This window comes from Hemicordylus capensis, chromosome 4 (assembly GCF_027244095.1).
Source record: "Hemicordylus capensis ecotype Gifberg chromosome 4, rHemCap1.1.pri, whole genome shotgun sequence".
NCBI lineage: Eukaryota > Metazoa > Chordata > Lepidosauria > Squamata > Cordylidae > Hemicordylus > Hemicordylus capensis.
Genome location: NC_069660.1, coordinates 78,025,765 through 78,052,111, shown reverse-complemented (window position 1 = coordinate 78,052,111; position 26,347 = coordinate 78,025,765). Strand labels below are relative to the sequence as shown.

Sequence of the window (26,347 nt, the reverse complement as noted above, 5' to 3'; positions counted from 1 at the left end):
AGGGTTTTGATCCATGGTGCTGTAATGCTGTTCTTTTTCTCTGACTGACCATAAGTAGCTCAATGATTGAGACTGTTGTATCTCACAAGGAATCAAGAGACCTTCATTCCTGGCGCTTCAGGGAATTAAGTTGACCCTCAAGGGATATACCCAGCCCTCCTGCTTCATCTAGTTCCTGTTTGGAGCAGAGAGGAAAGGGAAGGCTGTGTTTTCTGCCATGGAAAAGAGCAGGAGAGAGATTCTTGGTGTCCCTGCCTCCTGGTTTCAGTTATTGTGAACCTCTTCAGCAATTAGGTGGATTTTCAAGGCTAGTCATGACCTCAGCTCTGCAGGTGTCATAATGCATCATAACAATGTCCTGCTGTCTTGACTAAGGGGGCAGAAAGGTTAGACTAAACATTGAGCCAAAAACAGCCAACCAAGTTCATACCAATTCCGAGGCATGTGTACTTTATTCTAGTTTTATTGCCCTGGGTCCCACCCACCCCACTCTCAAAATTCCTGGGAAATGTAGTTTGATGAGGGTGTTAAAAATTCTGGATTCCAGATCCCTCGTTCCCAGCATAGAGGTTCAATGAGGTCTCTAAAAGGAAAGAATGATAATTAAACCAACACGGATAGCTTCTGGAATTCAAATCACTGACCTTTACTTTTGGGCTTCCTTTCCTTAGCTTCACCTGATGGAGTATCTTTGTGGATCTTCCTTTTTGGCTTTTTTGGTGGATCTTCACTTTCTACCTCTTCTTCTTCCTCCTCCTCTTCATCTTCATACTCTTCGGAGTCTTCTATTAGTTTGGGATTTGGATGAATAGTTGTTGAGAAAAAGAAGGGGGGAAAACAACCACATCAATGAAAGCAGTAGAAACTGTCCTGAAAAACCAGAGCAAGGCATTGCACACGTATTCCTTGAGTTTTGGAGTGGGTGACTTCTGTAGTGCATGGCCTGTCATGGTAGTTATTATGGTGATTTAGAACTTATCCACGTGATCCTGCAGAGTGTGTTCTGTGTTTCTTTCATTTGCCTGACCATCCCAGTTATGCTATAGAATAAGATAGATCAGTGTTCTTCACTGCAAGACCTGGGAATCAGTGGTGGCTCCCTTCGACACTTAGTGCAGCTCCCTAATACTTCAACCTTCAGTGCGTGCACACACACATATCCTGGCACAACCATTACCCAGCACTGGAGTAGCTCCTTTAAGGGAAAACAGAATCCTCTCAAACCCTAGTGCCTGCTGGGAAGGTGCACATGGAGTGCTGGGAAGTGTAGTCCTTCTTTCAGTGCCTTCTCCATACTCTGTGGATAAAGTACTGGAAAGGACTATACTTCTTAGTATAGGCTCTTGTGAGCCTTCCAAGATGGCGTTGGGCTTTGACAGGACTCTCTTTCTCTTAATGGGCCCACCTTCCCCGCTCCCCATCAGGCACTGGGAAAAGCACAGCACAGCACTGCACTGAGGTTAGCTTGGTGGGAAATGGCTCTCACTGAAAAGGATTTGCAGGATTTTTGCCAAAGTGGCTCCCACTTGAAAAACAGTGATCATCATTGAGCTAGATTAAGGAAATGCCTTGGTTGTGGGGCTTTGTCAGTTTCACTAAAGTAGGGATGAAATTGACAAGGTTTTATTTTTATTATTTTATTCAGATTATGTGTACCACAGCTCTAGAAGGGTTAGAGCTGGCAACTGGACAGTTACTGAGACGCATAATAAGATAAAAGGGCTGTGGCAAATGAACCTTGTAGAGCAGTTTTTCTTAAGTAGCAATAACCGTCTAACTGCTGAAAAATGTAAATAGCACTTGAATTTTCCAGTGGTTTTTATATTTACAATAATATGTGCTATATTTGATTTTTATTTATTTATTTAACATATTTCTATACCGCCCAAAACTTGTGTCTCTGGGTGGTTTACAATTAAAATCATTTAAACATTAAATCCATTAAACAAATAAATCATTTAAACCATCATTAAAAACATTTAAAAACCAACATTAAAGATATTAAAACTATAAATCTAACTAAAAGCCTGGGTGAATAAATGTGTCTTCAGTTGCCAGAGGTGGGGAGGCTCTTATTTCAGCAGAGAAGGTTCGTTCCCAAGTAGCTGCCAGACGAGTAGGAAGAAGGGCTTGTACATAGAGCCATGATGTGACAGGCGTTTGATCTTGTGTGGGGCACAACAGGAGCTCTCCCTCAACTTCCCCTGTTCTCCAGGGTGAGCACAGTAGCACAAGAGCCTTTTGACTGTGGCATACTCACTCCCCACACTCCAGGAGGGCTCTGCAAGATTGGAAACATGTTGCTGAAAAGTTTCCAAACTGGCAGACCTCTTCCAGAGGGAGAGCAGAGCTTGAAAATTGAAACAGCTCTTGTGCAGTAGCATGCACACAGGGGGAAAGGGGGAATTCTGGGAAAGCTCCTGTTGCGCCCCCACAATCCATTGAAACACAGATGCTTTGATGGTCAGGACGTCAGCCATGGTCTTCAAGTTTACGTCAATACAGCCTGACTGATTTGGAATTCCACAGGCAGAAAGTAATTCTGTATGTCAATATGTTAAAGTATCACAATCTGTCGTTGAAAAGAGCAAGGATACAAGGCTACACCTTTAAGAGGCCTTCACAATAACAAGGCCTGTATGGCAGCTTGTTATTAAAGTGGAGCAGAAATGTAAGTCGAGGCAGTAAAAGTTGAGTTTAGGCATGTAGCAAAACAGCTGTGTGATTGACCATGAACTGAAGTCCTAACTTTTCAATGCAGGCTGCTGTTTTGTCATGTTTATGATTATATTTATCATTATAATCATATATATTTACTTACTTACTTACACACACAGTCAGACAGGTGTTATTAACTGGTTTGTTTTATTCAGACATCGAGTCCTTCCCAAGGACCTGGGATGGCTGAATTTTATTATCAATGTTGTTGCTGTTATTATAGATATCATCGCAGAATATAGGCTGTTCCCAGTAAAGTTGTTTTTTGTAATTGGTTGATGGTGATTTCTGTGGCCCCTATGGTGTTGAGGTGCTCTTCAAGTTGTTTTGGAATTGCACCTAGGGCACCAATTACCACTGGGATTATTTTGGTCGTCTTCTGCCACAGCCTTTCAATTTCAGTTTGTAGATCTTTGTATTTTGTGATTTTTTCCATTTCTTTTTCTTCTATTCTGCTATCCCCTGGTATTGCTATGTCGATTATTTTAACTTGTTTTTCTTTCTTCTCGACTACAGTTATATCTGGTGTATTGTGTGGCAGATGTTTGTCTGTTTGTAGTCGGAAGTCCCATAATATTTTTGCATCTTCATTTTCTACAACTTTTTCAATTTTATGGTCCCACCAATCTTTGGCAACAGCTCGCTTGTATTTTTTGCAGACGTTCCAGAGTATCATCCCTGCTACCTTGTCATGCCTTTGTTTGTAGTCAGTCTGTGCGATCTTTTTACAACAGCTGATTAGGTGGTCCACTGTTTCATCTGCTTCTTTACAAAGGTGGCACTTGCTGTTTGTTGTTGACTTTTCCACTTTTGCTCTTATTGCATTTGTTCTGAGTGCCTGTTCTTGTGCAGCCAGTATCAGACCCTCTGTTTCTTTCTTCAAGTTGCCATTCCGAAGCCATTGCCAGGTCTTGGTGATGTCTGATTTTCCACTTATATTGTGCAAATATTGACCATGCAGTGGCTTATTTTTCCATTTTTCTGCTCGGTTCTTGACTTGTTCTTTCTTGTAGGCTTTCTTTCTTTCATTGGTGTTGAATAGTTTCTCACTATTGACCATTTGAAGTGCATCTTCTTCACTGTCCTTTATATATCCTTCAAGGCCTCTTTTCTCCTCCTCTACTGTTTGATGGACTTACAGCATTCCTCTTCCACCTGAGCTGCGAGGGAGGTATAGCCTATCGACATCACTGCGGGGGTGCAGAGCATGATTGATGGTCATTATTTTCCTGATCTTACGATCTAGCGTCTCTAGCTCTGCCTGGGTCCAGTCTATTATTCCTGCAATGTATCTGATAACAGGTATAGCCCAGGTGTTTATGGCTTGTATGGTGTTCCCACCATTGAGTTTGGACTTTAGGATTTTTCTAACTCTCCTGATGTATTCACTTCCTATTTTTCTTTTAACTTCAGTGTGTGCGATGTTATCAGCTTGGAGAATGCCCAAGTATTTTTAATGTTCTTTCTCTTCCAGGTTCTTGATGTTGCTTCCATTGGGCAGTTTTATTCCTTCTGTTTTTCTTATTTTCCCTCTGTTCATTATTAATGCAGCACACTTGTCTAGTCCAAACTCCATTGCTATATCGCTGCTGAATATACGGACAGTGTTTAGCAGTGATTCAATTTCTGACTGGGACTTTCCATACAACTTCAGATCGTCCATGTACAGCAGATGGTTTATTTTACTTGATGTTTTAGATGTTTGGTATCCAAGGCGTGTTTTGTTTAATATTTGTGAAAGTGGAGTCATGGCGATTACAAACAACAGAGGGGATAGTGAGTCCCCTTGGAAAATGCCTCTTCTAATGCTAACCTGTCCAAGTGTCTCGTCATTGATTATTAACTGTGTACTCCACATGCTCATGGCTTTTTAAATAAATATCTGAATGTTTTTGCTGACACCAGTTGTTTCTAAACATTTTAGTATCCATGTGTGAGGCTATTAATTATTATTATTATTATTATTATTATTATTATTATTTTAATAATAATGGCAGACTGCACTGAAAAACTGAGATGTTTTTCAATACAATCCTATCTATGTTCACTCAGAAGTAAATGCTATTTGTCTTCAGCAGGGCTTATTCCCAGGTAAGTGTGCATAAGATTGCAGCCTTAGGTATTGTTTTGAGAGGGGGAAGGGGGGGGGAGAGAGAGAGATGGGGTAAAGAGGGTGAGAGTGTGCATGCTGGGAGGGATTGTGTGGGGCACAGCAGGAGCTCTCTCTCAACTTCCCCTGTTCCCTGGGCCTTTTCAGCTCTGGGAAGTGCTTGGCACAAGCTCACCTAACTCTTCGGCTCTCAGTTGGAGCTCATTTAACAAACACACACAGAGGCAGAAATTGGGGGTAGGAAATTGTCTCCCTCTCTGGAATCTGCCACTCAAAATGGATGGCTTCATGTTCCTTTATGGCATGGCCAGTCATGCTTGACAGTGAAACCCCATGTGCAAAGTGTGAGCATGAGGTAGGGGAGCTGACCTACCTTGTTTCTTTTTTGCAGCCTTTGCAACCGTGGAATGAGTTGAGGGGTTTTCTTTCTTTTTCTTGGGATATTTTATTAATTTGGCATAGGAGTCTTTCTCACTCTCTACTGCTGGTTTCTCCTCTTTCTTCTTTCTCACTTTTCTAACAGCAGCTTGCGAAAAGAGAATACACCAAAGTCAAGATGAATAAAGTAGAAAGCTAGGAATTTATATACAGTGGCTGACATTCTGCACAGCAGTATGCCAGCACAAGGGGCTGCCTTATGCCAGGGCTGCTGCGAAATGGGAAAGGCAGCCTTGAGGGTGTTGCACAACAGATCAGGTAGCACAACAGCTTAAAGCAGCATCCATGCCATTGCACAGAGGTCCTTCCATTGGAAGCTATAGAAGGAGTGGTGAACAGCTTGTCATTGCGCAACCTGACCTGTTGTGCAATAGAACTCTCAGGGTTGCCTTTTCTCTCCACAGCAGCCTCAGCAGGTCTCTTGTGCCAGCATACTGCTGCACGGAATGTCAGGCAGTAGCAGGCAGTGGGAGATGAGGTGGCTGGGAGGTGAAATGGCCCATGGGAGAGCCACAGTGAAGATTTGTGAGCCTGTGAACATTATGTGGCTCAAGTACCTCATAAGATGTGTGGGGGATGAATGACTGTTGGGTTTTTTGGAAACTGCAAGCAGTTTGCCTTTGTGAGGCTACCTAGAGTTCGCTGTCTTTCTCTCTCAAGGGCTCTTTCCGGATTACCCGCTACAACAGTGTCACTACGTGTCTGTCAAGTGTGCTTCCGTAGTGCCTGTGTTTTGACATCACAGTCCCTGCACTGTCAGCAAGGTGCCGTTCACATTTCCGATGACTTCTTTCAGATTTTATCCTCCTGTTTTAGTCCTACAATGTTGCATGTGCATCGCAAATAAATAGCTGTATTTCCCCATAGTAGTAGGGCTGCGCAAGGATCGTTTTCAAAATGATCCTACCAAGCCAAAGCATATTACTGCTGAACAGTGTGTAATCTGGAAAGTGCCCAGGTGAATGAAGATCAGTAAGCAGTGGCTATGGGTGGTAGAAGAAAAGCAGCGACGCAGCAGCTAGAGGGTGTGAGGGGTTTGCCAGCTGGGTTGGCCTGCCTGATGTCTGCCTGACACTGCCACCGCAGGGTAGGCCTGAATGCAAAGGCTAAACTATATGACTGTGGCACTACCTGATTTGGGTCATGCCAAATTCCTGAACAGGTGAGGTGGAGGGTTGAAATTTCTCTAGGGATAGGTGGGAAGGGTTGTGCGCCACACACCCCTCCCCACCTGTCCACTGTGTGCTGAATCCATCCCTGCTTTCCAGAGAGGTGGTTTCAAAGGTGGAGGCAGGAGCAGAGGAAGGGTTTCCACCCCTGCTGCACTTTCCCCACCCCTGCTCCACTTTAAACCACCTCTCTCCTCACTTTGTAGCAGGGATAGATAACTTTGGCCCTCCAGCTGCTGTTGGCAGGGGCACACCAAGGTAACTTGGGCGCCTGGACTGCTCAGCCACGAGCCCCCCACATATGAAGCCCCTCAAAACTTCCTTTGGGGGGCCCACCCCGCTAAAGCTCCATCTGAAAAATAAAAAACTCTTACTGCAACTGAGGGTAGTGGTGGGAGCAGAGCTTGCGACGATCTCTAAACTGCACAGGAACACCTCACAGTTGCTTCACGAGGCTGGCCCCAACGGATGGGCTCAGTGTCATTCCTACTCATCCCCACCACCACCACCACTGGGGAAGGGGGGAAAAGGAGAAGGACTGCTCTGCTCTCCCCCCCCCGCAGCCACTCCTCGGCAAGAGGTTTTTGTTGTTGTTTTTTGGGTTTTTTTAACGGAGCTTGGGCGGGGCGGGCACCAGGTGGCTCAGCTGCTGGATGCCCCCGGCCCTGGCCATTTGGAGGCTCTCCTGGACCGTGGAGGACCGGACTGGGTCCCCAAGGTCCGGCGGTTAGTGTGCCTCTGGCGGTTGGACTACAACTTCCATCACCCCTGACCATGGTGGCTGGGGATGATGGTAGTCCAACAGCAGTTGGAGGGCCCACGTTGTGCACTCTGATTTCATAGGGACTCAGTGGCAACCTGTGTGTGACCCACGGGCCTGCCACTGTTCTATCCAGTTTAGCCCTAAAGGTGATTTCACACAGCCTTCTCAGGTGTGGCATCCGGAAGGGCCTCCCTCGAGAGGTACAGGGGTACTGAGAGGAGGAAAGAGTGAAGAGCAACTATTTCTCGCTTAACGTTTTTGTGGGGGGAGAAAAGACACTTTGGCAGGGGAAGACATGGGTTATTAGGTTTGGCATGCGGGAATTCTGTTAAAATGAGAGGAGGAACTCCTCCCACGCTTAGTGGGGGATCGGCATCCCTGGAAACATATGCCTGACCCCCTCACTGCCTGCTTTCAGAAGCACTTTGCCTCAGGATAAGGCTGCTTCATGTTTTCATCTGTCATGGTTCCTCACACGCTGGTTATCCCTTACCCTGAGCAGGGGCATTGGGCTCTTCTGTCGGGCTCGATTCCTCTTGTTTTTTCACTCTGGATTTTTTGGGCTTGGCTTCCAGTGTGGCCTCCTGCCGTTTCTTCTTTGGCTTCTGATCGAAAGGATTTGGCTGTGTGGGAGAATAGCTGTTGTTTACAGAGAACCAGTGAGAAGTAAGACCTTTACACCAGAGCTAATCTCCAACCCTTTTACCAGGACACATCTTAATCATGAAACATTGTCCTTCCATTCCACAGCTAAGAGGTGCTAGGTGGCAGGCTGGGAAACTGGGGGGATCAGAAAAAGCAGGGGGAAACTCCCAAGCTGCTGATGGATTCATTCAACACGTTTGTTTATTTTGCACCATTTTTCTCTCCCTCCCCCTTATTTTGTTTCAAGACTATGGAGAACTCATAGACTATGGGGAACCCACACAGCAAGTGTGATCCACGCCCTCAAATGAACAGGGATACCTCATGTTAACTACTACTTCTATGAATATTTATATACTGCTCTTCAATCAAAGTTCTCAAAGAGGTTTACATAGAAAAATAAAGATCACATAAATAAGATGGTCTCCTGTCACCAAAGGGCTCACAGTCTAAAAAGAAACTTGAGGCAGATACCAGCAACAGCCACAACTGGAGGGATGATGGGCTGGGGCTGGATAGGGCCAGTTGTTCTCCCCTTGCTAAATATAAGGAAATCACCACTTGAAAAGGTGTCTCTTTGCTCAGTTAGCAAGGGTTAATAAACTTTTATACTTTTGTCAGGAAGGGACCTCCGTTTTGAAAGCAGGAAGCAAGTCCTAATGATGGAGGCTTCTTCAGGATACTTTGTAGGATCTCTTTCCTGAGCCTCTTCTAACCTTGTAGCAGAGAAAGGTTGCAAGGTCCTGTAAGCCCAAGAGAGAAAGGACCATGCAAACATGCTTGGGGCGGTGTGTGTGTGTGCATCTGTGATTCCTAGTTCTTTATCAGAATGAAGAGATCACTGGAGTGCACAGCAGATGATTGGGAAACTTTCCAATACCTGCTGCATCTCAGTCTATAGAAACCCTCTTGTAACAATGTACAGATCTCATCTCACGAATGAGAGAGTAAGAGGTGGAGAAAGTACACCCCCATGCCTGCTGCTCTTCTGTTGCCTGCCATCAGGATATTCTTCAGGGCTCCGCTACAGCAGAAGGGAAAGTACCCAGCAGAACAAACTGCGAGACAAAGCAGATATGATGAAATTCCAACACGTGGGCAGCCAAGTTATTTGCAGCGTTCCTCCTAGGACTATGTTCTGGATCCCTCACCATTTTTGTTGCCCTCCTCTGAACCTGCTCCAGTTGATCAACATTCTTAAATGTGGTGCCCAGAACTGGACACCGTATTCCAAGTGAGGTCTGAGCAGTGCAGAATAGAGCGGAACTATTACTTCTTGTGATCTGGACACTGTGCTTCTGTTAATGCTGCATAGTATTGCATTTGCTTTTTTAGCAGCTGCATGACACTGCTGGCTGATATCCAGCTTGTCCATTAGGACACCTAGGTCCCAATCACATGTACTGCTATCAAGCCAGGTGTCCCCCATCTTGTACTTGTGCATTTGATGTTGCCCAAATGCAGACCTTTACATTTGTTTATGTTGAACAACTGCATCTCATTGGTTTTGGCCCAGTCTTTGAGTCTGTCCCTCTGAATACCAATTGCAGGGGAGTGACAGCAGGAGAGAGGGCATGCCCTCAACTCCTGCCTGTAGGCTTCCAGCAGCATTTGGTGGGCCACTGTGTGAAACAGGATGCTGGACTAGATGGGCCTTGGGCCTGATCCAGCAGGGCTGTTCTTATGTACAAATATGAACATGATGAATATTTATACAGTGGTCCCTCTACTTACGAAATTAATCCGTTCCGAATGCACATTTGTAAGTCGAAAAATTCGTAAGTCGAAAAGCGGTTTCCCATAGGAATGCATTGGGAACGGATTAATGCGTTCTGGAGCCTAGAAAAAAGACCCAGACCCCCAGTAAGGCTTGCAAACTGCACAGGAACATTTCTTTTCAAGAATAAACAGGCAGTAAACAGGCAGGCAAGTCAAGGAAACCGCATGTAAAATTTGTAAGTCGAGGAAACCCCATCTAAAAATTTGTAAGTCGAAAAAACCGCATCTAAAACCGGATCTAAAACTGCCGTTTGTAACTCGAAAAATACTTATGTCGAGTAGTTTGTAAGTCGAGGGACCACTGTATACTACTTTTCAACAAAAGTTCCCAAAGCGGTTTACATAGATGTAAACAAACAAATAAAATGGCTCCCTGCCCTCAAAGGGCTCACAATCTAAAAAAGGAAACATAAGATAGACACCAGCAACAGCCACAGGAGGGATGCTGTGCTGGGGATGGATATGACCAGTTGCTCCCTGCCGTTAAATAAAGAGAATCACCACTTCTAAAAGGTGCCTCTTTGCTCTGTGAATGTTCTTATTATTTGATTGAATCTTGATTCTATTTTCTAAGATGTAAGCTACCTGCCTTCCACAGCTCTTTCTCATCTTCATATCTGATAAACATTCCCTTTACTTTCTCCTCCAAGTCATTTATAAAAGGTTTAACAGCACAGGGCCTAGGACATCTATAGAGAGAGATGGGTTTGTGACCCACGTATTGACTGCATGGTGACTTGCCTGCCTGGTGCGAAGGCTGCGGACATCACACAGCATCTAGATAGACTGTTAGGCAGTGCTGGGGAGGAGACAGCTGTCATGGTGCATGTTGGCACCAGCGATGTGGGAAAATGTAGTCGGGAGGTTCTGGAAACCAAATTTAGGCTGATAGGTAGTGTATTGAAGTCCAGGACCCCCAAGGTAGCATTCTCAGAAATGCTACCTGTTCCACGCGCAGGTACAGTGAGACAGGCAGAGGGGAGGGGTTTCAATGCGTGGATGAGATGTTGGTGCCGGGAGGAGGGGTTTAGATTTGTTAGGCACTGGGATACATTTTGGGGCAAGCAAGGCCTGTACAAAAGGGATGGGCTGCACTTGAACCAAGATGGAACCAGACTGCTGGCGCTTAAAATCAAAAAGGTTGCAGAGCAGCTTTTAAAATGACACCTGGGGAATAGTCGACAGGAGCTGGACAGTATCCGGTTCGGCAAATGCCATCCTTTAAAGTGCGAGGGTGCAAAGGATTCAGATAAAACAGAAGGGGACAGAGCAGAACTACATAAAGAGCAGACAGAAGGCTGTGCCAGCTGGTCAAAGAGTCAAAAGAAAGATAGCATACACCAGGGAAGAGATTCAGTGTATAGGTGCGTATATGTCAATGCCAGAAGCCTCCAAGCCAAGATGGGTGAGCTGGAGTGCGGGGTTGCTAACACAGAAATAGATATAGTGGGCATAAGAGAAACATGGTGGAACAGTGAGAACCAGTGGGACACTGTTATCCCTGGATATAAACTCTATAGAAAGGACAGGGAGGGGCGCCTTGGAGGTGGAGTAGCACTGTATGTTAAAGAAGGGATAGAATCTAACAAGGTAGAAAACCTAGGTGGACTGGAGTCCTGCACAGAAACCCTGTGGGTGCCAATACAAGGCCTGAGAGGAAATGTGCTACTGGGGACATGCTATCGCCCTCTGGATCAAAACGCTGACAGTAACTGGGAATTGCAGGAGGAAATCAGGGAGGCATCAAGGAGAGGCAGGGCAGTAATAATAGGTGACTTTAATTACCCACACATAGACTGGGGAAATTCACAGTCAGGTAATGACAAAGAGGTCAAATTTCTAGATACATACACTAAATGATTGTGTCCTAGAACAGTTGGTCTTGGAACCAACCAGAGAGAAGGCGACCTTGGACTTAATCCTGAGTGGCACCCTAGACCTGGTGTGTGATGTCAGTGTCATCAACCCTTTAGCGAACAGTGACCATTGTGTGATCAAATTCAGCATACATGCGGGGAGAGAATCACCAAGGAAGTCTACACAAACACTTTGAATTTCAGAAGAGGAAACCTCTCCAAAATGAGGAGTATGGTGAAAAGAAAGCTGAAAGGAAAAACAGGAGAGTCAGTTTGCTCCAGAATGCATGGAGTTTATCTAAAACCACAATACTAGAAGCCCAGTTAGATGGTACACCCAAAAGGAGGAAAGGTACCACTAAGTCCAGGAGGATGCCAGCATGGCTAACAGGTAATGTCAAGGAAGCCATGCAAGAGAAGACTTCCTTCCAAAATTGGAAGGCCTGCCCAAATGAGGAGAACAGAAAGGAACACAAACTCTGGCAAAAGAAATGCAAGGTGACAATAAGGGAGGCAAAAAGAGAGTTTGAGGAACATTTAGCTAAAAGCATCAAGGGGAATAACAAAAACTTAAAAAAAATACATCTGAAGCAGGAAACCTGCCAGGGAGGAGGTTGGACCATTACACAGTGAGGGAGTGAAAGGTATTAAGGAGGATATGGAGGTTGCAGAGAAGCTTAATGAGTTCTTGGTGTTGGTCTTCATGGCAGAGGATCCTGAGCATATATCTGTTTCTGAACCAGGCTTTTGGGGGATGGAGGTTAAAGAACTGAGTCAGATAGAAGTGACAAGAAATGATGTTCTAAACTGTCTAGAAAAACTGAAAACTAGCAAATCGCCAGGGCCAGATGGCATCCCTCCAAGAGTCCTCAAAGAACTCAAATGCGAAATTGCCAACCTCCTTGCTAAAATATATAACTTATCTCTGCAATCAGGCTCTGTACTAGAGGACTGGAAAGTAGCAAATGTAACACCGATTTTTTAAAAAGGGATCCAGGGACGATCCAGGAAATTACAGGCCTGTTAGTTTAACATCCGTTCCAGGCAAACTGATGGAAAGCATCCTCAAGGATAAAATTGTAAAGCACATAGAAGAACAGGCCCTTCTGGAAGAGAACCAGCATGGCGTCTGCAAAGGTAAATCTTGCCTCACAAACCTTTTGGAATTCTTTGAGTGTCAACAAGTGTGTGGATCAAGGTGATCCAGTTTACATAGTATACCTGGACTTCCAAAACGCTTTTGACAAAGTTCCTCATCAAAGACTCCTGAGAAAAAACTTAGCAGTCATGAGATAAGGGGACAAGTACATGCTAACTGGTTGAAAGACAGGAAACAGAGGGTAGGGATAAATGGAGAGTTTTCACAATGGGAGTAAGTAAGAAGTGGGGTCCCCCAAGGTTCTGTACTGGGACTGGTGCTTTTTAATTTATTCATAAATGATCTAGAAGCAGGGGTAAGCAGCGAGGTGGCCAGATTTGCAGATGATACCAAACTCTTTCAGGTAGTGAAATCCAAAATGGATTGTGAGGAGTTCCAAAAGGATCTCTCAAAATTGGGTGAGTGGGTGACAAAATGGCAAATGCGGTTCAGTGTTGGCAACTGTAAAGTGATGCACATTGGGATGAAAACCCCCAACTTCAAGTATACTTGATGGGATCTGAGCTGTCGGTGACTGACCAGGAGAGGGATCTTGGGGTCATGGTTGACAGCTCGTTGTAAGTGTTGACTCAATGTGTGGCAGCTGTGAAAAAAGCCAATTCCATGCTAGGGATTATTAGGAAGGGGACTGAAAATAAAACTGCTAATATTATAATGCCCTTATACAAAACTATGTTGTGGCCACACCTGGAGTACTGGGTACAATTCTGGCCACCACATCTAAAAAAGGACATTGTAGAACTGGAAAAGGTGCAGAAGAGGGCAACCAAGATGATCAGGGGCCTGGAGCACCTTCCTTATGAGGCAAGGCTACAACAGCTGGGCCTTTTTAGTTTAGAAAAAAGATGACTGCAGGGAGACATGATAGAGGTCTATAAAACCATGCATGGTGTGGAGAAAGTGAACAGAGATAAATTCTTCTCCCTCTCCCATAACACTAGAACCAGGGGTCATCCCATGAAAGACATCAGACGGGCACATGGGCACCTGGTACCTCTGGCCACTTCCGGCCGAGGAAGGGGTGGCAGGGAGGTACGCTGTCGCCCTGAAGGTTTTTATCAGAAAGGAGTGCCAGTGGGGGGAAAGCAGCGGGAGGGGTGAGTGCACTCTCCCCCACCCTTAAAGTGACACCTTTGCTGGCTTCAAACTTCGAACCGGCCCCGGTATTCGAACCTGTCCGGAGGCCTGTAAAAGGGCCTCCGGCCAGGTTCGTGCACATCCCTAGTCTATTATTTCCTCACACTATTAAACCGAATCTTCAATCTTGACTGTTTTTTGCTATAAACATTTGAAATTCATCGAAGATTCTGATCAGAGTCGAAATAAGTAAAATTGCTAACTTGTTTAATTTGTTCTGAGTGGGGTGTGTGTGTGTGTGTGTTTGTACTTTTGACATCAACTTGAGAAAATATGCACTGTGGTGTGTGGGTTGTCTGTGCACATGCGACTAATTCTGGATGCCAATGAGAACCACAAGTCTGAGCCATGGGAGGTGACCCTGAATCGAAACCTGGAAATAAACAACCCCTTCTCTTACGTTTGTGAAGTGTGAAAGGATGTAGTAATTCAGGCCTACTCACAATTGAATAATACAGGGAGGAGTAGGTGAGAGACACAGCCCTTAGTTTAGGAGAGCCCTGTGCCCATCAGGATAGTAAGCAGGTGTGTTGCAAAACAAACAACCCCAAGTTGCCAATACTACTGCTGATTGCACATGCTTAAAAGTAATGAATCATAAAAAGATAAGCTTGGTTAAAAAAAAAAAAAAAGCAATGCTATTTAGGATTTCCCCCCTATACTTTTCGGTTACTTAAAATTTTAAGCATAAACCACAATGTCATTTTGATGGTTTTCTTTGTTATTATATGGACTAGGAACTTTAAAGCAAAAAGCAAAAAGGACTAGGAACTTAAAAGCAAAAAGCAAATGCCATTAACAAATCATCATCATCATCTTGCTTTCATCTCAGGTCAGTGTACTAACAGGAGTTAACCAGTGTGCTTCTGCCACCATGCAACAAGTGGTAAGATTTAGAAGAATGCAAGGAGACAACGCTCTTTTCTCCAGTGACACCAAGACCCTGGTATAGTTTGGAAAACTTTCAGATCTAGCCTCCGATTCTCTTCCCAGCACTACTTCTGCTAGTAGGCATTTATATCTTTCATAATAAACAAGGCCAAATAAATTGTGATGAAATCACATGATTAATGAGCAGTGATGAATAGGGCAGAGCCAACTACACCCATCTTGTATGAGCCTTGGGTTAGCACCACTAAATGGCTCAACGATACCCAAGGAGAAACTAAACTATGCATTTTGCATAGTGGTGAAGTTAAGGATCCTGTCAGAGGCATAGGAAGCCCTGTAACGGCCTGTGTTCCAGACCATATCAGGGCCTGAAATTTAAATTTTAAAGTGTGCTTTTATCTATTGTGATTTTCATCTGTTTTTATGAATTTTTAATGTTTTGTTTTATATTGTGTTTTAATCTGTACACCACCTAGAGACTGCTATACTAGGCGGTACAGAAATATGATAGATAGATAGATAGATAGATAGATAGATAGATAGATAGATAGATAGATAGATAGATAGATAGATAGATAGATAGATAGATCCACCCACCCACACAATCCAAATTGGGTAGGAGAAGCATCCTATTCAGCTTTGGGAGCTATGTGCACACCTGATTTTTGGTTGTGTGTTAGCAAAAACCTAGGTAGGAAAAGAGGAGAGTGATCATCTGTGAGCCAGCAGCTAGGAAGGATGGCTTTTTGTCCACCCTTAAGAAAATGCTGGGAACAAGTGCTGGGTAGGACAGCACCATTGCACCCATCTCCTGGCTCACAGACGATCACTCTCCCCTTCTTCTGTCTAGGTTTTTGCTAACACACAACCAAAAAACGGGAGCGTGCAAAGTTCCCACTTGTCCTACCTAATTTAAAGTTATGTGGACAAGCCTAATATTTAGATATGCAGTTCAACAGAGCACCAGCTACCTACTGATGTGCAGCTAAGTCGTGAGCAGGATGGCAGAAATCCACTAGTCTACTAGTCTGTGACGAGTGAAAAATGATGCCTGACAAGTGAAAAAAGTCCTGATGCGTAATGTACCAAGATAGCTTGACAAGTAAAATATTTTGTCTGGCTGATAAAAACGGAGCCAGAGTCAACATTTCTTCACCCCGATCATGAGACCCAGAGAGCACAGAGGAGTGCAAGTGCAGGGTCAGTGTCTGCATTGCAGGTGAAGAGGTGCTTGAGCCAGGATGTTCCAGGCCAGCTGCTGTTGGTTTGACGGGCACAATGTATGTTGTGCTCTTGCCTCCAATCTCCTGGAGCGCTGGAGGGTTGACAGAGCCCAAAAGGACTCTCTTGCCATGCTTGAGCCTCCCCAAGCCCTAAGATCAGTATCTCAAGCCCTGCTCCTCAGCCTGCCATTGGTTCATATTTGATTCGCAGGTACCAGGGACAGAGCTGAAATCGCCATACATCTTATCTCTGCTTCCTTCATGTAAACAACATAGAAAAGGACATAGAAAAGGACACAAGCGTATCATTAATTAGTGAGAGAAGCTCCTTATCGATACAAAAGTTATATTGGAAAAGTGTCAATCCAACAGAGGGCAGAAAAAAACCTTGACTTTATTGGTAGGTAGAGAAGAACTTTCAGTCACCACCAAACATGTCTCGACTCCACTAGTGCAGTTTGTCCAACCTTAACCTCATTACTGAGAAGCTACCTAATGGTGCAGCGGGGAAATGACTTGACTAGCAAGCTAGAGGTTGCTGGTTCGAATCCCTGCTGGTATGTTTCCCAGACCACGGGAAACACCTATATCAGGCAGCAGTGATGTAGGAAGATGCTGAAAGGCATCAGTTCATACTGCAATGGTAAATCCCTCCTATATTCTACCGAAGACAACCACAGGGCTCTGTGGGCACCAGGAGTTGACATCGACTCAACGGCACACTTTACCTTTAAACTCATTACCAGGGATACTGTTTTTTTTTTAAAAAGGCCTTAGGTTCCATTCTATTTCCAAAGCTCTCCAAACTTGCGGTTGTCAGTTAAAGCCTTTTTACTGAAAAAGAATACAATTTGATAAAATAATAATAATTAATAATACAACTTACCAGATAGAACCCCAATGGATAGCAAACAGGAAAAGAAACAATGCAACATTTGTTAACTTGATCAGGTACTGTAAGAGTGGTCAGACATTACCATAAAAAAGTAAAAACCAAAAGCAGGAGTCCTGTTGGATGCAGGAGACGGTTTAATGGGGAAAAATTGCTAGCAGCCCCTGTCACGTTCGAGACAGGCACCCCTTCATTAGGGGATGAAACGGTGGTAATTTGTAGAGTAGTTGTCCCCTGATGAAGAGATACTCATGGTATTCATATGGGCTGCGTAACCCAGGCTAGGGCAGCTCAGCAGCGGCGTAGCAAGGTTGGAGTGGGCCCAGAGACAAGATTTTAAAATGCCCCCCCCCCCGAAGCTCAGCTCATGAAGTAAAGAAATCTTAAATGAGGCTGAATCGTGGTAACAAAAAGCATAGTGTTATATCTCCTATGTGCCACAATAGAACATCATCCTAAATTATTTTTTTAAAGGTTTTGTAAATTGTGGGTGATGCACGTCATTTCATGGTACTAGAGAAAGACATGCTGTTCTGGTAGCTCCAGGTCTTAACGCTCACATCAGTTTCAGAGGATGAATACAACTGGAGGAACCCCGGGCAGGTGCACGGCTGGGGGAGTCACTCATGTGACTTGCCTCCGGGGGGGCCCCAAGGCAGTGGGCCCCCAGACAACTGTCTCCCCTTGGCCTATTATAGTTACGCCCCTGCAGCTCAGCCTGGGTTAGGCTGTGCGTGTGAAGTGCTGGGATCCACACGGGTCCCAGGGCTGCCCACCCACCTGACCCAGCTTTCTAACCTGGCCTTTAGCAGAGGATAAGGGCACAAACACACCCTTAATCCCGGTGTTGGGATCATGTGTGCTCTCAGGCTGCAGGCAGCCTGAGCGCACACAGAGATGGGCACCTAGGGCACCCATTACATGTCGCACGGTGCATTGTGGGATACGTGGAGGCCAGGAGAACGAGTCCCGGCCTCCCTTGATCTGCGCTGCATGGAGCAGCATGGATCATCTGGGCGTGTGGCGGCACACTGAAGAGCCAGCCAAAGATCGTCTGGGGAGAAGGTAGGTGAAACTCGGCTTTCTGCCACTGCCATGCTCCCCGCCAGGTGGGGAGTGTGTGAATAGCCTTACAGTGTGCAAATGCATTGGAATAGCTAGTGATTCCCCACCCCTGCCATTTAACTGCCTCTTGCATCTAAACTGCTGCTTTTGGGTTTGGTTTTGCTTTTCAGTTTGAGGTGCTGCCCTCTTGCTTCCTCCCCCCGCAAAAGATTACCATCAGCCTGCAGGGGGACAGAACATTGCTCTCTAGAGCCAAGACTTGTCCAAGCCATAATTTCTTTAAGTAATGGAAAATGCCTTGGGGGCTGATCCTGCTGAACTAGACCATCATAGAGCAAGACATATTTAAGTCCATGGAGTTCAGTGGACATACACATGCCTACCTCCATGCAGGTTAACTGTACAGATATTCAGGGGGATAAATCTTGCTGGGTGAGGACAGACTTTACGAAGAAGAAGAAGAAGAAGAAGAAGAAGAAGAAGAAGAAGAAGAAGAAGAAGAAGAAGAAGAAGAAGACATGCACTCCATTGCAGGAAAGGGGGATAATACATCACTCCAATCCCAAATGTATTTCTAATGCCACTCTGAGACTGGAAATGGGTGTTTCCTCGATAGAGGCCCGAGCTTGGTATCTAATACTAATAAACTGGGCAAGAATCAACTTAATGCTCTCTGGTCTCCTTCCCCTGTTATTATTGGATAGGCACTGCTCTAGCTGGTGAGAGAACTGTGTCAGGAAACTCCGTACCTATGGTCTTTCACCTGAGGCAATCCTCTGTGTGCGTTTGGTCAGGGACAAAGAACTTATTAATCAACATGGCTATGTTTAAATTTTACATTTGTTTTAGATGTTTTGATATTGGTCAAAGACCGTTATAAAGACTGACTGATATCACTCCAAAACAAATACATCTTTTAAAACAATTAGGAAGGGATCACTTATTGGCAGGGTTGTGCTGCAGAGGAGACGGAGAAGCCCTGCATTTCTGTTTTCTTCCTGAAGGGGCTGCATGAATGCTCAGGGGATACAGCGATCAATTCCCTCTGTTGACCTTGGGAACCTTTCAGCTTTACTTGTTGGAGGGAGTGTACTTTCCCCCAGATTGGCCACATAATCTCCATATTAAAATGATGGGGTAACCAAGTCGCATGGGAGTTTGTGCTGTTTTAAGGAACAGTACACACTTCAAATGAAGATAAATGATCAAACTACATCTTACAAGGGAGTTCTGTGACTGGAATTCCCCACGGTTTATTCTATCTCAAAAAACAGCCACGGGGAGGATTTGGATCAGGGCCACAGCACAGCAGTGGGCGGGGGGACGCAGGTTCTATTTCTTCTATGCCTCAGCCCCAATCCAACCATCCCACAAAGCTGCTGTTAGCTATGAAGGGGAAAACTCAATAGGCATGATTTTGACCTTCTGTAAAGTGGCAAAACTTTTGGCAACAACAAATCTAGGAGACTTCACTCCCCACCCATCCAACACATGCCTTGGCTGTATTACACAATGGGAATGATAGTAGACTGCTGTGTCTGGGCACAGTTGGACACACAAACCTGGTTGCACTGTATGGTAGACTGCATTAGAAGTATCAAAGTTCATCATCTCACCTTCTTACAGGCTGTGTGGAAGGACCCAGGATGAATCACAAAGGTGATTGTGAACCTTTGGGACTTGATGATGGTAGGTAAAGAGATTTAACACATACTGCAAGACCTTTAAAGTGCTCACAAATAGCCTGTAAGAGTCCAGTTCCTCTGAGACTGAGGTCACTCAGAGTTACTGTGGGGAGGAAGCAGATGGATCAGATTAGGAGTCCTGCATCTAATCCCATTCTTCAAGGGCTATAAATAATGATTACTTGACTGATCAAATGCCAGTCATGTGGCATTGGCAATAAACATTTGGAAAGCCTGAAACCTAGCACAGGCAGATGGGAGCAATATCTCTGGAGCCCATCCTTCCGACTGAGTGAGAAGGCTACCAAGCAGGTGATGGGGAAGGCTGCTTGCCTTCCCCACAGACAATTGCTCCTCTATTGCTAGGTGCGCTCACCGCACGCCCCGATGATCCTCCACTGCTCCGGGCAGGATGCAGGGTTGGGGGCCTCGGAAGTCCTACAATGCAGCACACAAGCGTGTGGTGCATTGTGGGGATTCCCCAGTGCTGGCCTGCTGGGATTGGGCCCAATCCCAGCGGTTCTCATGTGCAGCCTAACCTGGGCTGGGTGTCGGTTAAGGCTGCACGTGAGAACAGCCTCCTGGTCGTCTTACGTCAGGTTAGGGGTAAATGGACTATTCTATTGCGTTAGATGAGCTCTCCCAGCCCTGCCTCTGACCAAGGACATGGAACACAATCTCAGATCTAATCTGGGTCAGATGTTGCTCTAGTGGAGCCAGCATGTATGGAGCGATGGGTAGAGACTTATAAGGTGAAGTTCTGAATTTAAACGCTCACTTAGTCATGAAGACCGAGGCCGCTGGGGTTGTTATGAGGATAAAAGGGGACATCTCATGTATGCCACCATGTCTCTCATGGAGGCTGTTCCCATGACTAGCCAAAACCGGGCTAAGGGAGCCCAGCCCTGTTTTGGCTGGTTGTGTGCCGCCGTGGGAGCTGTGTGGCTCCCAGCGGCCAGCCCTCTGAAATGCCACCCCAACATGAGGTTAGCGGAGCACTTGCAAAGTCCCCGCTTGCGTGCGGGGAGAGCGCACAAGCCCTCATGGTGCTTCAGACTGCTCGTGTGAAGTGCCTCATGGTGTGCCACCAGTGTGCCCTCTAAGGCGTGCACACATGCCTGTGTTCACAGGTTTGTTTTTTTAAAATGTCCGCTCAGTTAATTTTAGATCCTGCTCAGGCTGAATCAGGAAGGCCCCACTCTGAATGCATGTGTGCACACACTGCCTTGATACTCCCGCCCAGAACACAACTCATTCCGCACACAGATGAAAAAAATCAAAGTGAACACTGTGTGCCACTCAGGCCTTTTGAAGGAAAGGCGGAATACAAATGTAAGAAACAAAAGGTTGGGGCTTGGACACCCTAACCTTGCTAAGGCTTGGTGCCTTAGTCACCTAAGTAATGGTTTTGATTATTGTGAACAAGTTGCGGCAAACCTTGGGTTTATTTATGCCACATTCCCTCTTCCTTCACTCTCTTAGGGAGGAGACTGAAAGCGGTAAATGTGGATAAACCGCAGTTTCCTGTTACATCTGAACTTGGAAGACTGTGAGGCTATTCACATGATGGGAGAAAGTCAGGCTAGTGGAGGCTAGCCCGATTTCCTCCCATCGTGTGAACCACAGGGCTCAGCTGCGAGCCCGGTGGTTTGCAAGCGGGTCACCTGCTTCTGTAGTCCGGTGCTTAAACCGGGTTTGTGGAGAGAGCGCTCCACAAACCCAGTTTAAGCAATAATGAATAGCCACGGCGTGGCTCCGTGCCGTGGCTACTCACAAGTAGACCCCCAGAGGGAGGCTGAAAAGCAGCCTCCCGGCTCAGGGGTCTCTCCAGTATGCCCTGTGCACTTGTGCGGGGCATACTGGAGCTTCTGGGGGCCACGTGGACCCCGATCCTCCCAGCCCCTGCGGGCTCCACCACAGAGCTGGCAGTCATGTGGGCGGCCGATCCAGCCGCCCATGGCTGCCGCCCTGCTCGTCTGCTGGGAGAGGGGGCTTAGCCCACTCTCCCCGCAAACCAGGACAAGGCGGGTCTCCTTGATCATGAGACCTGCCTCAGAGACTTTTCCCACAAACCAGGGTCTGAAGCTACGGATTGATCCTGTTGAATTAACCACAGTTTCCTTCATTCACATAGAACAGAAAATGGTGGTTCATTCAGAACTAAAAGCTTCCAATCTCCTTTCTTTGCACTCAAGGGGAATGCAAAAGCTCTCAAGTGTTAGTGTACCCCATTCACAATAATCTAATTAGTGGTCCCAAATCTCGGGGTCTCCAGATGTTGCTGAACTACAGAATACATAACTACATAAATTGTAGCTGGGCTGATGGGAGTTGTTCAGCAACATCTGGAGGCCCCCAGGTTGGGAACCACTGATCCAAACCATATCATCTGAATTGGGCCTGTGGTTGCAGTTCTCAGACATATTTCAAAACAGTGTCTCTGAGCTAAATCAGATTTATATGGGATGTGGTTTAAGGATTTGCTCTTATATCTTGAAGATTGAGCCTTTGTCTTTGTTAATATTCATTCCTAATTAGACCTAGGGAACCTCACTTTTCTCATCACATAAGTAACTACCTTCCTGCATTCCTTGTTGCTCTCAGTTGCTCAAAAGCCCATGTCTAGCAGGAAACTAGTTCGATGCTCAAAACATTGCAGCATCAAAACTAGTTGACTGCTAGACATGGGCAGAATTCCGACATCCTCCCAAACAGCTAACACCCGACACTGCTGGAATGGAAGCCGCATAGAGTAATAGCCAGAGATTAGACAGACACATGTACAGGAGTACTTGCAGTTTAGTGTAGTAGAAATTATGGAGAAGTAGCAGAATGATGGTGGATTTTCCTACCTGTTTATTAAGTTTGTGTTCCTGGGGGCTTCCAGATTCCTCATTTACACTAGCAAAGGCGGGGGGAGCAAAGAAAAGAAAATTGGATATGAGGCAGACTTATGTTAGACGGCACTGGCTGCTACAACCTTCCTAGATTAAAAAATAATAATAGCAATAATAAAAGCTTGTGTACGAAATAGTCACCTTGGCCAGATGCTACCTTTCTCATACCAGCAGATGGCACTGCAGCCTATCTAGAAGACTTCCAAACAATCATGCTGTGAATCATCATCACCCATTTTGTTGTTAATTTATTTGTACTGAATACATAGAGCTCACTCAGTCAGTGGCGATGATCACTCCTTGTTCTACTGGTCACTCAAACCTGCCTGGTGCCAAGCAGTTAGGGTGATCAGATACAAAGGAGGACAGAGCTCCTCTTATACCTTCAGTGCTTACCTGGAAGAGGGAATTTCAGTAGGCCTGTCACCAGTGAAGCCTTCAGTCCAGGAGGTCCCTGCATCTATACCAGGGATTCTCAAACTTGGGTCCTCAGGTGTTATTGGACTTCAACTCCCATAATCCCCAGCCTCAGTGGCCTTTGCTTGAGGATTATGGGAGTTGAAGTCCAATAACACCTGAGGACCCAAGTTTGAGAATCACTGATCTATACAGTGAGGCTTCTGCACTGCAGAACCTTCCAGATTGAGCCACCAGGACCTTCTGGATGCAAGGCTGGAGAGCTGGAACAGATTCCAGAAGAGGGCTAGAAGCTGCAATACTGTGCTTTTCCGATCCTCTGAGCAAGGCAGGGGGTTTCTCTAGAAGGTCAGCAGACAGAGGGCCCGCCAGCGCAGAGTAGGGGGGCAGCTGTCCAGAAGGCATCTAGGCTAGGAACTGGTCTGTGAAGACTGTTGCACCAGCACCTTCCAGTCTACCTTCCTGGTATACTACAGGGTTCTAGTGGTAATTGTGGTGGTGGTGGTCCAGAATGGGGGTGGGTAGGTGGGTGAGTCCAGTCTGGGCATGTTGGTCCTGTGATTTTGCTGGCTCCCTAGGTGGGCTATCACCATGGTGTATGGTCTCAGGGGTTCCTTCAGAATACATTGTCTCCCTCTCATCCTGATTCTTACTGGGGCTGAGGTGGGGGGGGGTCTTCCTTAGATGAAGAAGCCTCATAGGAACATAGGAAGCTGCCATATACTGTGTCAGACCATTGGTCTATCTAGCTCAGTATTGTCTACACAGACTGGCAGCTGCTTCTCGTAGGCAGGAATCTCTCTCACCAGTCCTATCTTGGAGAAGCCAGGGAGAGAACTTGAAACCGTCTGCTCTTCCCAGAGTGGCTCCATCCCCTGAGGGGAATATCTTGCAGTGCTCACACATCAAGTGTCCCATTCATATGCAACCAGGGCAGACCTTGCTTAGCTAAAGGGACAAGTCATGCTTGCTACCACAAGACTAGCTCTCCTCTCTGCAATCAACCTCTCTCTTCTCTCCAACCAGTTCCCTCATTCAGTCCCTGGGAACTGGTAGGTCCCGACTAATAGACATTGGGCTGAAAAATGTGGGTTTTCCAATTTTTTCAAGAGCAGAACTGGGTGGTTCCTCTCCTAGCCTGACTTAAGATCAGGGTGAAATTATGGATCAAGCCAGTTAATGAGCTAAGAGTGCAACTTCTCAGGGCACTGTAGGGCAGCAGTTTTTATCCAAACCAAGGGTAGAATATGCTCAACAACATTTACATGGGGCTATATAACAAGAGAATACAAATAATCAAGGTAGTGCCATACTGAATTATTAGCCAGGCAATACTTTTGGACACAATGTTGGGCCAGTTCAGACAGTACTCTGACTGCCCCCCTTTAAGCACCTGGGGAGGAGCGTGGGCACCCACATTCCCCTCCCACTTGCCACCCTGCTGCCTAACAGCAGGGCGGCGGGGGGCAGTCATCTGAACTCCCTCTCTGTGTGTGGTTCAGATATAGTACTTTCAAATACTATTTGAACGGCATGCAGAAGGTTGGTTTTGGTGAACCACCTGGCTGCATGATTAAGTGCTGGAGCACTTGCACGCCAGGTGGCGGTGGTGGGAAATGTGCCTACCCACACACCTCCCTCACATGATTGAAGGTCAGAGTATCATTCAAACCAGCCCAACTATAACAAAAGAAAATGATAAAGTATGTCAGTAGCAAATATACTAATCTAATCTATCCATCCATCCATCCATCCTGTGTGTGTGTGTGTGTGTGTATACACACACACAGATATACTGCCGTGCCATTATAGATTGAGGGCAGGGGTGGGGTTTCACATCACATAACAATACGTAGCACTTTCAAGTGTTCAAAGTGTTTCACATTCACTACCTTGTTGTAACCTACCTAGCAACACTCCCACAAGGTAGGTGAGTCATTATCATTATTAAAGTGGTGATTCTCTTTATTTAGCGGGGGGGAGTAACTGGCCCTATCCACCCCCAGGACAGTACCCCCAGTGACTGTTTATGTTTCTTTTAGATTGTGAGCCCTTTGGGGGCAGGGATCCATCTTATTTATTTATTATTTCTTTGTGTAAGCCACCCTGAGCCATTTTTGGAAGGGCAGTATAGAAATCAATCAATCAATCAATCAATCTGCAGAATGCAGGGCTCTGAGGTTGAGGGACTGTGGCTTGCCTATGATCATCTGGGGATTATGGGAGTTGTAGTCCAGCATGAGAACTTCAGGTTAGCCACCCTGGACCAACCGAGTTCACAGCAGAGGCAAGATTTGTCTCAGGAATTTCCTGATTCATTTCTCAGACTTTTAGCCCCCACACTATAGGGCTATCCAGACATTATGTTGCAGCTTTCTGTACACATGTACATTTGTGTGTGTGTGTGTGTGTGTGTGAATGACAGTCCCCATGTTCATTTAAAAAATGAACCTGGGTACAGGTCCTTCAAATGTATGGTACGGATAGGAAGTGTACTGCTATAGGTGTGTTCAGCATAATATGTGAATAACTGTACCTGCATACAGATCTGTACCTAGCCCTCTTCAGATGTTATTTTTAAAAGATTGTGTACTTGCGGACACTGTCCAAAGTGGGGATGTGAGCCCGCCCTGGTGCGTCAATCTTTCACCCTCACGCCCCCTCCCGAGCCTGATGATAATGCTTATAATGTTTGCCTCTTCCGACAAATGCTGTCATCGTGAGCAGCTCACGAGGGGGAGCGAGGGGGAATGATTGACATGCTGGCTGGAAGGATGTCTGTGCCCATTTTGGACAGCGTACATGAGCATGCTTTTGAAGTGGGCTCCCTTGAATGCTGTATACACACATTGTACCGCTGTTGACATGTGACTAGGGCTTATATCTATTAGATATTTCTTCCGGCAGCATTGTGACTTGATAGGTACCAAAGATTTCTGGAAGTAACAGTACATGCAAGACCATTCTGAACTTCTGCTTAAATTAGTTAAAGCATTACATGCAAATTCCAACTTTTTGTACCTTGCAACGTATCATTACAATATTACCATTTATCTTTGCCGGAGAGCAGAGTACTTGCACTTACCCATCTGATGTCCACACCTCCCGGAGGATGTCTGACTGAAGGGGCATTGCTGACAGCCAGCCTCTGATTCAGAGGGGAGAAAGGATCGGTCTGGAAAGAGAAGGAATGCCCACCTGGAGCTCCAAGCCACCTTTCTTGCAGACGTATGAAAAGAACGCTCTTGTTCTTCAAGAAATCTGTGCAGCAGCCGGTATGCTTTCAATGCAATCTAAATGCAGCAGAAGACTTCAGCGCATCCTTCCTGTGTAGCTCTGGATGTCCATCTTCAGCTTCCAATGTCCTTGCCAGGCAGCTCTAGATCCTTATTGTGATCATCTCCACCAGAGCTAAAATTTAATTCCTGATTGCAAATATGCCCAGCAGTGGCATATGGCTTCAGCACAGGCTTGTTTGGCTACCCAGTGCAGTTTGTGGTGCC

At 45.8% G+C, this 26,347-nt stretch overlaps 1 protein-coding gene across 4 annotated transcripts in view; it reads right to left on the bottom strand.

Moving 5' to 3' along the window:
- TULP1 (TUB like protein 1) overlaps positions 1 to 16,721 on the bottom strand; it is a 40,417-nt gene extending 23,696 nt beyond the window's left edge. For 2 of the 4 annotated variants that reach the window (XR_008307098.1, XM_053249812.1), the window contains exons 1-4: positions 16,617 to 16,721; positions 7,692 to 7,821; positions 5,202 to 5,354; positions 645 to 785 (exon numbers count right to left, since the gene is read on the bottom strand). Coding sequence is in view for 3 of the 4 variants with exons in the window: in XM_053249812.1 (XP_053105787.1) it covers positions 645 to 785; positions 5,202 to 5,354; positions 7,692 to 7,821; positions 16,617 to 16,628 (436 nt within the window). In the remaining variant the exon portion in view is untranslated. The remainder of the gene's footprint in view (positions 1 to 644; positions 786 to 5,201; positions 5,355 to 7,691; positions 7,822 to 16,616) is intronic. The other 2 variants (XM_053249811.1, XM_053249810.1) reach the window with 2 other exon arrangements.
- Between the last annotated feature and the right edge of the window lie 9,626 nt (positions 16,722 to 26,347).